Source organism: Megachile rotundata, chromosome 13 (assembly GCF_050947335.1).
Source record: "Megachile rotundata isolate GNS110a chromosome 13, iyMegRotu1, whole genome shotgun sequence".
NCBI lineage: Eukaryota > Metazoa > Arthropoda > Insecta > Hymenoptera > Megachilidae > Megachile > Megachile rotundata.
The window spans coordinates 2254868-2271607 of record NC_134995.1 but is presented as its reverse complement, the minus strand read 5'-3'; the positions used below and the strand labels follow the sequence as shown (position 1 = coordinate 2271607).

Sequence of the window (16740 nt, the reverse complement as noted above, 5' to 3'; positions counted from 1 at the left end):
ATTTATTATTCGTATTATCTATCATTACTAGTAAATTAAATAAATACTAAAATATAACTGATTGTGATTCGGGATTATATATAAATATTACAGTATTTATAAACATGTCATACATAACAATTAAACAACTTTCATAAATAAGTATGTTCCAAGATACCCAAATATCATTATACACTGCTGAGAAGAAATATGGCATAGAAAAATTTTAGGGTTAATATTGGCTAAATTTGACTGATGATAACTCCGTGAAAAATCAACATAAAATTATGTTCTTTTTTTTTAAATTAAATTTTGAAGTCTCTACTTTAAGATACTAAATGTGAACGCATGTTTGCTATATTGAAAATTACAGAGTTGAACGAAATGCACGGACTTATTACATTTTTTTTCGAAGACACTACAGGTATCTGAAGATGTTTGCAGGAGCATAAAGTACAAACCTTCATCTTCAATTTCCAGTAAGGGAAAAGTCGCTGCCATTTTTTCTCGGAAAGATACAACACTTTAAAGAACCCTTGCATTTATGGCATATACCGACGGCATTGGTATTAACCGATGCGCACCATGGGAAGTTTGCCGGACGGATTTTGCACGTTATATGACTTTGAAAAGAGTCGTTTTTCTGTATGTGTGTATGCGTGTGTGTATCTTTAAATTCTAATAACAGTGTTTCCGCAGCGTTGTTGAATTACCTCTTGCTGCCGATTACTCGTGTTAATGCAAGGCCTAATTTTTTCATGCGGAATGTTATTCCAGTTTTGAATTACGACTTGTAACAAATCTTGGAGATCGGCAAATATATAATTAAGTATACATATAATAGATTAATATAGGAGAGAGCAAAAGTATACACAAACGGTGGAATGTAAAAGTGAAGATCAAATGTGTGCATTTGTAGGAACTGTTTTGAAACACAAGGTTTATCCGATATCAATTATCTGAACAAAACAACTAAGAAACTGCGGCGTACTTGCAGCTACTGTACGCCAAATATCATTCGAAAGATCATTTGAACGATTATCTTTTTACCTTTTTCAAAAATGTAAAAACGGACAAATATTTAAAATTAAATAAATATTTAAAAATCTCCTAAATAATTCGCTATAATAAACTGTTTGTAGAAAGATTCTAATAAATTTTTGAAACCATAAAAACGAAAAAAGTAAATTCTATATATTTTCAAAAAGAATCAATCCTTTCTTGGCTACACCACAATTACTGTAACACCCCGTATATCTACCAACGTGTACTTTTCAAGGTTGCCAACGACCTTCTCACCAACAGTGGATTGAGCGCTATCCATATAGCGTTGTAAAACTTCCTAAGTGGGACAGTCGCATCCTTCCAGATGCTACCTATATAAGCGTGCACAGCATACGTTCACGAACGCGAATTTCTATTTCTCGAAACCTCTGGTACGAACTGACTATATTTACAGCTATGCTCTATAAATTTCAATGAACAATATGCAAGTTTATACAACAATATGTCGTCGAAATTAAATAACAATAGATAACAAGATCAATGTATGTTATAATTTTGTTAGAAATTTTTGAAATGTGGTTGAAATAAAGAGAATGAATGAGTTAATTAAACACCACAATGTGCAAATTTATTTTAGAAAACGAAAAGTGGAAGTAAAATATACAAAAATATTTAAAACTGCTAAATAAGTGCTTAAAACATTTTGGATTTATTTAAATAACATAACCAACTAAAAAAAATATAGAACTAAAATACTTCAAAAATTTACAATTTACTATTATTTATAGCTACTAGGTTGAAGATAAGTTATAAAACTGCACTATTTCAGCAATATATGTATATATACAGGGTGTTCTATTTAGCTACATAAAATTGCATATTTTTTTACAATTAATTCTTTAGGGCATTTTATGAATATATAAAATGAAGCAAATCAATAGTCAATAATAAATTTTAAATTTAAAAATAAAATATTTGATAAATTGAAATATCTTACTGCCGAAATATTTAATTATTTGCTATTTTACTCCAATACTCTTTTTTAAGCGAGAACCTTTTTAAGGATCAATTTGTGTAAGCAAAAATGTATAGTTTCATTTCTAAAAATATTGACTTGCATTTTCTCACTTTTAACAGAATTGTATACGTCAGATACGTTGTTAATATCGAACATGATAATAGACATCAATAACAAGCAAAAATAAATAATTTATTTACCTGACAAAAAACTACCAGCCAGAGAATCGTCATCTTGAGCAACACTTGAATCGCTAAGTAGAAGGAAAAGGACAATGCCCCCAGAAATTGTTCTTAGTATCATCTTCAGTCTCCCTCGTTTGCTATCTTTTTTATTTGATTTCCTTTCTTCCTTTTTTATCGACTTTAAAACGCAACCGTAAAAGTAATTGAAAAAAGATACACTATATCGTAACCCGATTCGAACACGTGCGTGTCAAACTACTTTACCGTGAGTTCGGCAGCCACGGTATTATACGGACCCGCATTGCCTGTTCGGCTTGTTTGACTGACTGACTGACTGACTGAAGAGGTACCGGAGCCCACTTGTGGGTCAGCATGCGGATCCCCTCTTTTACATCAATCAAAAAAAGAGAATAAATAATAAAACCAGAAAAGTAGATATTGATTGTTGATGACGTTACTGAGAATTAATCAAAAAGAGGACGAACAGTTAAAAAACACCTACATTCTGTGAACATTACTGAAAACTTCAATTTTCATGAATTACACTGGTAACAAACTAATAAAATCAGAAAAATAATATTAATAGAAATCGAAAGTTTAATAATAAAACAAATTCTGAATTTCACAAATTGTAACCATCAATAATTACAATTTAGTGACCGTAATTTCTAATACATAATTTCTATTTCTATTAAGAATTCGCAAGATATAAACTTTATATAACTTCAATTTGGATATATTGTTGTTAAAAGTTAATAACATTTTTAGTAAATTACTTATTTTCAATTTATTATATAATTTTATATATATTATTTTAATTCATATCATTTTCGCACGAACAAATTATAATAATTATGTTATTAAGTACTCACATTATCCTTAAATTAATTATAATACTTTATGTTCTTTCACTAAAACTGATTTCTAATATATTAAATTATTAGTTGTATGTATTTCTCTACCAATTTTCGTTTAAATTAGATATTTCTTATTGCCTATTATTAACTATATTAGAATTTCTATGTCCCTATCCTTCTCTATGTTCATACTATTTCTCCTTCTTACTTCTCTCTTATTCCCCCAACCTTGTTTCTTTCGTTCCCTCTTTCTCACTGCATATATATGTATATGTACGCGACTAGCGGTACTTTATCCGTAAATGTACAGGATACCGTACGATATTTCTCTTTGGAATTTATCGTTCTTTACGCAACAACCAGTTCTTAGTAATCATAATACCGAATTATTATCTTATTCCTTCTAAAAATTTGGATAACAGTTAAATATCAAAAGTTATTCCTCATTTTAATATTTTTAAGTATCACGATAAGAGTAAGAAAAATTATTTTGTAAAGAATAGGTTTGATCACGGAGTAAACTATTATAACTACTTTAAGAAGATATAAAAAGCAATATTAAATTTGTTAATAACATTTATTCTGTTATATAATATAGTTAGTATTATAAAAAATAAGTTGCGTTATTATCTAAGTAAACCTAATTTTGATGGATCAACCAGTGTAAATTGTTCTATACATTCAATTAACCAGGCAATTGGTAGTGTTTTTATATGAGGCATATTATATTTTATGTGTGGCCCATCTCTATCTGACACATATATAATATAATGAGTACACTTATATAAAGGATGAGTAGGTTCATTTGCAATATGAAAATTGATAAATTGTTCCTTATTTTTTATATCTTCAGGCTTTGGTTCTCTTTTCAAGACTGTCCCACCACCTGTTTGTACAAGTTTTGATAAAGCATCTTTTGTTAGTACCATATCATTTATATGATAATTATTCTTTGGTTCCATGGCAAAATAGAAATGACATTTATTAAAAAGTCTTGGATTCTAAAAATAAAATTCAAAATATTATTCTAAAGATTTTTCATGATGTTATAATTAACTTTACCTGATTTTGTGCATTTTCTCTAGCCTTTTTTGGAATTCCTTCTTTTGATGAACCAGTTGTTTTAAATATTTCAAATAGTTCCAATACTTCCAAATCTCCTTTTAATATATCAACTATGTCCATATCGTACTGAATCCCTTTCATATAAAAAGTTTGTTAACATCTAATGATCAATTAATTCTTGTTGTTTAATTTATTGTTAAATTTATTTATTATCTTACATGCAGTATTAAGTATCCAACAACCACATAAAAGTGCCATCATAACATCATATGTCAATCGAGTAACATTTTGACTTGCTTCTACTATGATGTGAGTTACACATGATCTAAAATACAATAGTACATAATATTTAAAAATATAAATATTAATATCCTTTATCTTTATTTAAATTTAAAATTATAATCTAGTAAGAACTAAAATTAGTAGCATACCGAAAAACAGATACAGTTTTAATTTTATGTTTTGAAATCATTTGTTCCAGATATTTTCTGTTATGTGTCCTTAAATTTGATGCAAATATAACAATTGTGTCAAATGACTGTGTCATAGAAAATGATTGATGTAAAGTACTGTTAAGAAGTACAGCTTCTTCACTTGTATTGTGATACTCATTTTTATCACTTAAAATATTCCACATTTCGCTATGTGCCTTACAATAATCTCTGAAATGCAAAAATACAGAATAAAATTAAGTCATTTATTATAAGCCATAATGGGCACAAGTTAAAATCTCATTCCCATGCTACTGAAAAATTTGTGAAATTTCGCATTGATCACGATCCTGATATGGATTTATTAACTTTTAATATACTGGTCTTCAAATAATATTATTTCAGATATAAAAAATAGTTATTTTGCATTAAATAAAAAAACCAATTTATTAACAGATCAGAAGCAAAAATTAAAAACAGATGGAACAGATGTATGAGTAAAATGCGAAAGAAAATTTCATTGTTAATACTTCAATAAAATAATTTTGGAAATTAACGAAAGATCAATAATGTGTTTAACGAGTAATTAAAATATTGTTAACAAAACACCATGTTTGTCTTGTTAAAAGAAGTTACTATTTCACTTTCAATAAACTTAACAATAACAATATTATTATTAACAACTATTACAATAGTAATAATAACAAAATCAACTCATTCTCCTATTTATACCAGTAACATAATGATGCAATTATTAATTACAATCAACCACATTTGTCCACCCAATATACTATATGTATAGATAATAAAAGAAAATGCATATGCATATAACATTTAAATAAAATGTAATACTTGCAAAAATTCGTAGTTATAATGCAACAAAGACAAAATCAATAAAATATATCTACGAACATAAAAACTATTCCATTACTTATAAATTAATTTAATTGTTATTGTATTAGACCTAAAATTATGAAACTTAATATTTAGTAGGAAACTTCTTAAATCTAAGTATTACTTTTTAATTCCAATAGTTTTACGAAATACTTTTTCACTCTTGTATAAAGTTACTCTTTTAATTGTATCCGATATTTAAGCAATGTTCCCGTAGCTATTTTTTGATACTGCCTAGAAATTTTCTACTGAAATTATATTTGAGGGCTGCAATGGCAACACATATTCTTCTATGATGATTATCTTGTTGAAAGAGGAGGTTATTTCTTATTGTAGATTTTATAAAGAAAGTAATCAGATAAAATCCTCACATGGATTGATTACTTGATTACTTTTATTATAAAAACTTCTGAAATACAAGAAAATGCATAATCAATATTAGAAAAAACAGTAACGTCATAACTCGACACTCGAGATCTACAAGTTATAAATCTATTAGGTCGAGTCTTAAGTAACTTCCGATGCAGCTAAATAGATTTTATTGTGTGTATGGTGAGATTATGAAGGTATAAGTCACCACGAGTTGTTAAAGTCAAATTTAACTATTACTGCGGATAAATACATTCAGCAATTGCAAAGAGTGCAAGAGAAACTCCTAGAAAAGCGCCCTGCACTCGTCAATCGCAGAAATGTCATTCTTTTACACGACAACGCGCGACCGCATACAGCAAGGGTAACTCTCAAGTAAAGCTTCTTCCAGTCCAAACCAACCACATTTTACAAGAAAATGGGAGAAGGTTATAGAAAATAGTGGTGAATATATAATAAAATAATATAATTTTGTTGTTTAATGAGAACAAAATAAATGTCTGATAAAAAAACGGAAGTTACTTATGACTTGACCTAATAATTAGGATGCATATTTTTTTATTTTCTTACGACAAACGTTTTCCTTCAATTAGATCCAAAAATACAATTTTCTCCGACCTGAGTAAAGACGTTTTCTGATTTTAAAGGAAAAAAGTCATTTGAAATAAAAACTACATATATTTTTTAATATTCTTTGGTCAGAAATGATTAAGTTCAAGTTTCAAAAACAAACTTGAATACGTTTTGCTCAGACTACTTTATATTTTTTCCGTTTGTTTTTTCCGAAAACCATTTGCCGTTCAGGAAAAAGTAATGAAATAAACAAAATACGTTCAGAAAGTAATGTAGTATCAAAAGGAATTAAATAATTATCATCACAAATCTACAAAACATTTCCTGCATTAGAAATTTGCAATTTTTGTTTTAAATTGATTTTTTCAAAAGCTATAATTATTGTAATACAACGATTTACATATATAATCTATAACAATTGATTATTAGAGGTTACAAAATTGAAATTATGAACGATACGTCAAACAAATTATTGGTTGTACGATTTTTAGTAATCATCGTGTTTCATATCTTTTGTGTCAATTATTCATTTTGTTATAAATATTTTACAGGATTCCGTTTTACACTAACCGAGGTTTTTACTATAAATTATAAAGCTATCATGTTAATAGCGTTCAATTTTTAGTAAAAATTACGAAGATGAATCGCAACTCTGTTTCATTTTAGATCATTTCTGTTTCATTTGTATTAGAAAATTACTTAAAATAAAATTTTTTAAAATTTATATTAGGATACAAATTACAAACTTTAGTTACAATTAATTCAGTTACTTTCAGTTACTTTCCCTGAATTACAAAAGTTTTGCTAAAATCGACAATATATTTTTTGTAACCCAGTTACAGAAATGTGTCAATCTTGTTTAATAGTTTCCATTGTGCAAGCTATAATAAAAACAATTTCCTGTTTCAATAACATAATGATTCAAAACTCACAATACCAATCATCAAAGAATATTGTACATTCCCATTTCAGAATAAAGAATTAAATTGGATACAAAGTTTGTTGGTAAAAATAAAAATATTCCAGAAAAACTTAAAAATCGCGATGAATTAAAATAGCAGCATTATACAAGAGTTAAAAATAAATTCTTCACATTTTACGGAAAAATTAATAAAATCAATACTAAAACACTTAAAAATTATAATTACATCTTAGGATTAACCTACTTAATATTAAGTCCAATACTTTCAATTCAATGGAACAATAGTTCAGTTAATTTGTAAGGATCATTCCACGCCAAGGCGATCACTTTTGGACGTCGTTGTAATTCGTGTGAAATGAAGGGAGGTGGATTTAAGTCATCATTTTGACGGTTTCAAATTTATTAAGGAATAACAAGCCTTCGAAGTTGCAACTTGGGCCCATTTTTACGAAAATAGGCTTCACTTACGAATTTTTTTTCAAAAACTACTCAATCGATTTAGATGAATTTTGTGTGTTATATTCATAAAAGATTAGACTATTTTAAAATATTTTTTCAGTTCTGTCAGTTTGTTATAAAATACCGGGAAATTAAAACAAGTTCTTTTTTACGTTGTTTTCAACGAAGGGCGTAAAGAGTATAAAGTTAAGTAAAATATGGTCATATTCTTTCAAGCTTCCCATTTAAAACGAGTCCTTCAGAACGACGGAATCCCGAAAACTGACGTCACTACAAGCTGGAAAAGTCGCGGGGTACCTTTGTTTTAGATAAGCAAGACGCGTGCTCAGTTATTATGATCGGTTGTTTCATGTCATTGGTCCCAAAGCAAGCTGAGCGCGCGACTCACCTACCTAAAACAAAGGTACATCGCGACTTATCTTCGTACCCTGCAACTGTAGTGACGGCAGTTTTCTAGGCTCCATCGTTTTGAAAAGCTCATTTTAAGAGGGAAGCTTCAAAGAATATGACCATATTTTTTTTAATTTAAACCCTTTACGCCCCTTATTGACAAAAACACAAAAAAGAATTTGTTTAAATCTTTCGACCTTTTATGACAAATTGACGGAGTTAAAAAAAAATATTTAAAAATAGCCCAATCCTTTATGAATAAAACAAAACAAAATTTAACTAAATTGTTTGAGTAGTTTTTGAGAAAAAAATTCATAAGTAAAGTCGATTTTCGTAAAAGTCGGTAAAAAAATGGACGAACTTTGAAGATTTGTTATTCCTTAACAAATTTAAAACTGGCAAAATGATGACATTAACCCCCCCTTCATTTCACATAAATTACAACATATTTTAATTAGAGCAAAATCGAAAATGATGACGTCCAAAAGTGATCGATTTGGTGTGGATTGACCCATAAGTACAAGTATTACCCCGTACTATATTGATAAGGATTTATTCCTTTGAGTTAAATATTAATATGTATATTTTACTTCATTTATCTATACACATTCTGAGTACACTAGTCTTTTACATATACCCATGTTATAAATTCTATCGCACACAACCAAGTGTTTATATTATTTAAAATCTTGAAAATTGATAATTCTATATTGTTTTATTAACTAAATAGGTTCACAAAAACAAAGCACAATACATTCCATTTAAATTTATTCATAACAGTTAACATAAAATTGAATATTAGGTTACTGTTATAAATATTTTTTGAACACTACACTCTGACGTCAAAAGGTTTGAATACTAAATTCCTACAAAAATGGTTTCACCATACATAACTTGAGGAATATGTTCGACTTATTTATGAGAATATTAATCTGTATGCTGTCAATTTTACTTCTCGTAAAATTATCTGTCACACATGATTTGTTTGTATAGATATAATATAAAGTTGTTGATTGTTTTTGTATAAATGCAATAAAAACGCAAATCAATCTCTTAAGGATTTTGCGTATAGAAAAATATTGCTATACATTATAATTTGTTTCTACAAACAAATCATGCGGAAAGTTCAAACGTGTGTGACGAATAATTTCGTTTATGCTAGAAAATAGTGAATATAGAATCATGCGATTTTAAAATATATATACATAATAGGCAATAATTTATAATAATTTTTCATGCATTCTATAACATTATTCTATATCTCTGGATTGGTGAATATTTGCAAACAAAAGTGACCGCAAAATTAATCTTAATCTCTACATTTAAAGTCAAACTTTTGTTACTATCACATCGTATATTACATAAATCTCAAACGAACTTTAATATAATTTTAAAAAAAACCTATTGAGTTCTAACTTACGAATCCTTTAAAACTATTCATCTCTTTGGCAAGCATTGTACGCTACCACAATCAAAATGTGACCCTGAATTTGAACATTTATATTACAACATATTTTACAAATATAATATGTTAAATGGCGATATTAAATATTAAATTATGTTATTTTCATCATAAACAGAATTTATAACATGGCTATATATACAAGGTCTTCAAAAAGTCCCGGACCGGTTAAATAACTTAAAACGTAGGCGTTGCTCAAAAAAGCGGTTAAGACAAAAGTTGTAGGAAATTTAACTGGTTATTTAATCGCGACCTCGGCCGTCATCTTGACCTTGACCTTCAAGACCATTTCAAGGCCAAGTTCATTTTTTTAAATAGCAACAACCCAATTTTGACACTGGAAATGAGAAAGGCAGACTATTTTACATCTATATACGATCTTAATCATTCGAAAAATATGACCTCGGAAGATCAAGTAAAAGTCAAGCTGTGACCGGTTGGAGATCTTGAAAAGTAGACGTTGCTCGAAGAAAAATGTTTCAGCAAAACGTTGTAGGAAATTGTCCTGGCTATCTCATGGTAATATCTTGATCTGTGAGGTCATATTAAGGAATAATTTTTTTTAAAGAATTCGATAAAATGAAACTTACATTCATACGAGCCAATTAAGGTAAGGTAACGTAAAGAAACTGAGATTTGCATTCGTCACAGTCAATTAAGGCAAGGTGGTGTGATACCCAGCTAATGAAGGCCAAATTTTTCGAATGGTCAAGATCGTATCTAGACGTAAAATTGTCCACCCTTTTTATTTCCAGTGTCAAAATTGGTGGTTACCTTGAAGGTCAAGGTGACAGCCGAGGTCGCGGTTGGATGGCCAGGGAAATTTCCTACAATTTTTGTTTCAACCAATTTTTTGAGCAACCCCTACGTTTCAAGTTATTTAATCAGTCCAGGACTTTTTGAAGACACTGTATAATATGTGCTACCAGAGCCACAACAATTAAAATTGATAAAAATAATATTTTTATCTAAGGTTATAATTAGTCATGGTAAACTTCTTAGGTAAAAATACATGGTTTTCGACTATTATAGTTGTTTATAGCTGCTCCGTATATTAACCAATTGTGATGAAATTTTCACCGTACATGTAATGTACTTAAATCTGCACAAGATATATTTTAACCTTTCATGAACAATTCAAATAATACATTTTTTTAAAGTGACCTTCATTTTTTCCCATTATTCTAATCAGTTACCATTTTTTTTAAAACAATGAATACTCATCAGTTGGTGAATTAATACCTCTTACTGCTACAAATAGTTTAGATTAGTTAGTTCAAAATTAAAACGGTTCTCCTTTTTTTTAAAAGGAATCCAAGTGTTTCGGTAAAGGAATGCGCAGGATATTTTGAAAATTATATGACATGACTGCAATGGCATTATTCTACATCTTTAGACTGACAAAGATCTGTAACATAAAATTACCACAACATTAAAATTCGAAGTCAAATCTCTTTATTATCGTAACTTACAGGACGTGCCAAGAAAATAAGACATTTTTAAAGAACAGTGGAACAAAACTCAAAAGTTCCCTTGAAAAATGATGTTTAAATTTCATTATTCTAATTTAAGACTGAATAATAACCAAAATATACTTAGAAAGTGGACGATTCTACGAAAAAGAGCAAATGAAAAATTTTATACAAAGTTTTTTCGTTTGAAACCTTATTTTTGAGAAAATCGATTTCAATGTTTCGATAAATATCCATACGTTTGCTGCATCATTACGTTACATATCTTTCGTATAGCAACAGTAACATTGCAGCTAGTCGTATACAGATTTGACAAATGTTCAAAACCGTTTTTCCTAGAAACGAAGTACATGATGAAAAATCTGCATATCAAATTTATATTTTTTTTTTCTCACATAAAATCATTAATTTCTGGTTACACATCGTGTATCACGTTATCGATAATAAAACTTTAACCTAATTTTTTAAGATAATGATTGAAAAAAATTTGACTCTATAACAGAATAAGATGATCGACTATGCCTTTCAGCTAAATGAAATTTGCAATACGTCAATTGACAGTATATTCAAAAAAATTTCTCACCAAGTTTCAACCCCCTACCGGTGGTGAAATAACAAGAAAAAATTGAAATCTATTTTCGTATATAAAGTCTTCTATTTTTAAGTAACTAAGTATATTTATTAAGTAGTTTTATACAGATTCATATTCATAATTGATAGAAATAATACATTAATTATAACATAAGATTCATTTATTAATTAATCTTTAGCGATTACGCAATAAGACTCTTACTTCATCATTTCACCAATATTGTTACATCAAACTTTTACATTCCAGAGTATAACCAATTGTAGCAAAAGATTAATTAATAAATGAATCTTATGTTTTAATTGATGTATTATTTGTATCAATTATGAATGTGAATATATTTAAGACTACTTAATAGATATGCTGAAAGAAAACATGCAAATTCGAAACAAAAGATACTTTATACGCAAAGTAATCGGTTATGGCGTTTTTTAACTATAGTGCATTTTACCGAAAAACCTGAAACAATTACAAAATAACGATTATGCGAATATGTTATTGTTACAATAATGTAAAAATAGTACTTCTATATCTTCAGTTAAAAGTCACATTTTTTAGATTGTTTGAGAATTATTAAATAAGAAAAAGAGAACAAGCACTAGAAGTTCAGTTTTTTCTTATTAGCTCATCTGTAGAGGATTGAAACTTGATGTGAGATGTTTATTCGGATCTACTATTAAATTATGTACTATTAAAGTTGTATTTAGCTTAATTGCACATTTGATGATCTTATTTGGCTAGATTCTTTGAAGATTAAGATCAGTTATGCCACAACTTTCTTTTTACAGACCTTCACTAATCCAAAAGATATAAAATAAAATTGTAATTATCATAACATATAAATTTCACCCTTTTGCATAGAAAAATCAAGTTCAGATATCACAATATTTAGATAAAATATTAATAAAATACTAATAAAGTATAAAATATGTGTACTGAAATCAAGGCCTCAAAGATCTTAACCCTTTGCACTCGGAAAGTTTATTTTGTCGTTCAAAATGTCCCTTCAGAGGGGACAGCCGAGTGCAAAGGGTTAATATCTTAACATTTCAACAAGAACCCTACGTCCCTTTGATTCTACTTATGACAGAAAGAATAAATCTCTTTGTTGAAAATCTCAGAACAGCATACTTTGTATTCAGGATGATGAAGAAAAGATCAGAGTTCTAAAGACCAAAAGTGTTACATAATTCCGATATAGAGAATTACAGATTGCATGATTTACGTATGTTTTGTGAACCATAGTATATCGTGAATGCATTAAAATTCACAGTCTAAAAATATTCAATAACACATACATGGGCTTCTTTCCAGAGTCATCAAATACATCTTTTCTAGCACCATATTTTAAAAGCATCTCTGCTTCTTGCAACCTGTTATTTAAAGCAGCTTCATGTAATGCTCTTCTATTTTCTAAACCAGGTGTATTAGGCAATGCCCCACATTCTAGAAGTAACTTACATATATTAATATATCCATAACATACAACTTCTTGCTGCAAAAAAAGAAAAAAGCAAAATGAAAAATATAAACTATATAACTGTAAAAATTATACTTTCAAATGTAGATATTTAAAAAAAAAATAAAAAAATAGCTTACTAAAGGAGTCCAACCAGCATTATCTTTTGTGTTTGGATTTGCACCAAGACGCAAAAGTCCTTTTACATGCTCTTCCTGATTCTAAATATGTTTTGATAATTTTATTAAATTTGATTTTATTCTAAATGAAGGTACTTATTAATTCCTATATATAGAATTTTAATGTTTTAGAAGTGTTACAAGTATACCTTTAAACAAGCACTATGTAGTTTTGTTTCTCCTTTATCATTTGGTTTGTCAATGTTTTTCTTTGGTATACGATAATTCACATTGGTAACCTTGGTTCTGGCTTCTGTTGTAGTAGACACTTGAGTAGATATTTGAGTTAGGTTATTTAAATTTGTAGTTGTTGTGTTCCACAAATTTCTAAAAAATTTGTATTAAACACTAAAGACTAAAGATTGAAAAATCAAAATCAACCATTACATATAATTATTAATTATTGTAAATATAACAATTAAACAAATTTATGTGCTTTGTTCTTAACTGCATTTTGTATAATGCCTCAATCCTTTAGTAGAAATATTTTTTTACAGAATTAAATTTATCATGAACATATATTTTCGGTTCATTGGATAAATATGTCTGAGCGTATCACCAGTGGTAAACATAGCACGGAACATATTAAAGATTGTATTGTTCCAGATTAATTTTCTAACTAATATATCTGATATTAAATTTTTTATTTGATGCTAATAAAGCTGTTATTAATAAAAATAGTATAATACACTTAATTCTCTTGCTACATGACTTTCTTTTATATGATCTCAAAATCATATGGTTCAGAAAAAGAAAATAATTTTATTTTTACGTACAAAATTTCTATTAAACATAATTTAAATGGCACTTACTTTTAACATTCCTATTTGTATTTCGTTAAAAAGAGTATTTGCAATAAATATATTATTTGTCAAAGCAATATATATGCACTTAAACTTGGATTTTGAAGAATCTCTTTTAATTATTGAAAATAAATGCTAAAATTCATTGTACTAAGGAAAATGTTTCACTATTACAGTTTGAATTAAATGGCCAAATTGTTTCAAGTGATTTACTGTGATCAATAAATGTGATTACTGTAAAAAAATGACCAGAAAATGGCAAATAAAATTTAGCTAATAGCTACATGCAGAGATATATTTAGGCTTTTTAGATTTTTTGTTTTAATAATACACTGTAAAAAAATATTCCATTAAAATTAAAAAGAAGCATATCTAATACTTGTCATGTTTTATTTTAAACAAAGATGTATTCGTATCAGGTTTCCACTTTTTACCACTCCTAGACTTTTCCATACATAATGCACCCTATTTTACATAATTTTCAGTTATAACATATTTGGAACCTAGATACCATGTAAAAAGAGAATTGAATGTATTCTGAATTAAATTAAATAAGCGCAAAATAATTACATACAACTTAACTTAAAAATACATGTATTATATTAACCCCTTATCATACAATTTATTTGTCAGGTGCATCAGTTAAAACTAATCATTCATAGCTATAATATTTAACAATTTTAGTAAGATTTGTTATGTTTGAGCTGTGAGTGCATCACGAGTGAGATTCTTCAAAGTACAACAAAGTACAAAATAATTTTAAATCAATAGATTTTATATTAAATTAACATACAAATGTATACCCAAATTCAATAATATTTACATACTTTTCCTGTATTAGTTCTGCAATAATATCACAGGAAGAAACAAGATGCTTAACTAAGTGATCATTAGATATTTCAAGTGGTTGCACAGGTGTATTGCATTTTACACATTCTGAATGATTTAAAATACAGTGACTGCAAAAAAAATGACCACAATTGGTATACCTCATTGCATTTATTGGTTTATTTCCACTAAAACAAAAACAAAAATAGACTAGAAAGAATACCAATAATATTTCATACATTAATTTAAAAAAAAGTTATTAAATATATACAAAAACATATTATAGTGGATTTTACTCTACACTATATGATTTCAGATGTCATCATTTGTCAACTTTGTAGAACGGTATTATTTTACCTAGTGTATTTACATGTGATGCTATGCATAAGCTAAATGGTCGATTTAAATAGGACAAAATATGCTAGTCCTAATTTGTTCGAAATAACTGAAATCCACTATATTTTTTAAACAATAATATGATATATTTCCAGGGAATGGTCTATTCAACAATTGTGACTAATTATATGTTATTCATTTTATTGACCACATTAATACTTTGTATGTCATTAATTGTGGAAATTCTTTCTCCTACAATTAGCTATAAACATCCAATAAAAAAATGAGGCAAAATATATTTCAACATGTTCATGTACTTATCTGTAGGTCAAAATAAATGAATGTCATTATTTCTTTCCTCTGTACTATGTTACATTACTTTATTGCATTCATCTCATCTTCTTAATGCATTATTAGTAGTAATGCTACATCTCTTTGGGCTACTGTGATTTGAAAAACAATTAGTTACTTTTAAAATGCAACATTGATCTGCATCAACATAATCCAACTGACATCGAACTTAAGAATAAAAGCGGTAAAAAATGTTGCTTCTTAACCTTAAATTCCTAGAAATTACATTTTTGAATGTCAAAACATTTACTTTTTTTGCCTACCTTTCTGTACTAGAATAACAAGGATTGCCAGGAGAGTTTCACTTTCATCAGATAAAGCTCACCGCAAAGTCTAATTAGTTCATCATTTCATTATATTCTTAATTTTACTTTTTTATTGAAAATTCATAACCAATTTAATATAAAAAAACGAATCTTTGCAAATAATGTTATACAAATTTATAATGTAAGCCACATAATAAATTGAATAATGTATAACTTTACCCAATTGCTAAATAAAACGTTTCCTAGGAATATTTAATATGTTTAATATTATAAGTAAAAAATTACCATTTGTTACATATTAATACACTTGCGAAGTTTTTGAGAGCATCACGAGTATTCTTCCATGATGAATTCATATTTAAATACTACCTTACAATACTCTATAATGTTAGAATCAAAAACTGTGTTACTTTTCCACTTTATATTTGTATATTGAAGTACCGCCGTATATTAAAGTTCAGATATAACAAGACTAATCATGCTCTGTCAAAGAGTAGGGATACAACTAGAGATCACAATCTCTGACAAGTAAACCTGCGGAAGTGTTACTCTCTATATATCCATATTTTTCTGAAATATGGATATGTTATATTACATGAAAAATTAAAGGACACACTTTTTTTATCTGTGGAAAAACAAATTTAGGGCATAAGATAACCCTTCAAAATGTAAGACTAAAATGGAAACATTGCGATATCTTTGAGATCAGTGAAGCAATTTTTATGATTTATGATATGCAAGTATCTTTTTAACCGACTTCGAAAAAGGAGGAGGTTACTCAATTCGATCAGTATATTCTTTTTTTTTTTTTCTATGTATGTTCGCGCGTTACGCCTAGCTGGATGGAC

General features: G+C 28.0%; 2 protein-coding genes across 11 annotated transcripts in view; both read right to left on the bottom strand.

The window, feature by feature from the left end:
• Nucleotides 1–2585, bottom strand: part of mas (trypsin-like serine protease domain-containing protein masquerade) — a 68930-nt gene extending 66345 nt beyond the window's left edge. The window contains exon 1 of one of the 4 annotated variants that reach the window (XR_013040391.1): nt 2203–2585. Coding sequence is in view for 3 of the 4 variants with exons in the window: in XM_076539312.1 (XP_076395427.1) it covers nt 2203–2305 (103 nt within the window). In the remaining variant the exon portion in view is untranslated. Of the gene's footprint in view, nt 1–440; nt 1023–2202 lie in introns of those variants that run through there. The other 3 variants (XM_076539312.1, XM_076539313.1, XM_076539314.1) reach the window with 3 other exon arrangements.
• Nucleotides 2586–3602: 1017 nt separating this feature from the next.
• Nucleotides 3603–16480, bottom strand: LOC100881760 (BRCA1-associated RING domain protein 1). 7 transcript variants are annotated; one of them, XM_076539315.1, is made up of 10 exons: nt 16178–16471; nt 15297–15841; nt 14939–15127; nt 13458–13635; nt 13270–13350; nt 12969–13165; nt 4541–4771; nt 4328–4434; nt 4107–4243; nt 3603–4045 (listed from the first exon to the last, which is right to left on the bottom strand). In XM_076539315.1, the coding sequence occupies exons 2-10, from the start codon at nt 15323–15325 to the stop codon at nt 3671–3673; spliced, it is 1524 nt and encodes a 507-aa protein (XP_076395430.1). In that variant the 5' UTR covers nt 15326–15841; nt 16178–16471; the 3' UTR covers nt 3603–3670. The 7 variants fall into 7 exon arrangements, with proteins under 7 accessions (XP_076395430.1, XP_076395431.1, XP_076395432.1 ...); XM_076539316.1 differs by having other exon boundaries at nt 15655–15841; XM_076539317.1 differs by having other exon boundaries at nt 15211–15841; nt 16178–16470.
• Between the last annotated feature and the right edge of the window lie 260 nt (nt 16481–16740).

Coding starts and splice junctions, on each gene's coding strand:
- LOC100881760 (XM_003705542.3), bottom strand. CDS start 16,248: ATGAATTCATCATGGAAGAATACTCGTGATGCTCTCAAAAACTTCGCA. Junction 13,166..13,269: donor ATGCTGGTTGGACTCCTTTA/GTAAGCTATTTT, acceptor CTTTTTTTGCAG/CAAGAAGTTGTATGTTATGG. Junction 4,244..4,327: donor TTGGATACTTAATACTGCAT/GTAAGATAATAA, acceptor TTTATATGAAAG/GGATTCAGTACGATATGGAC.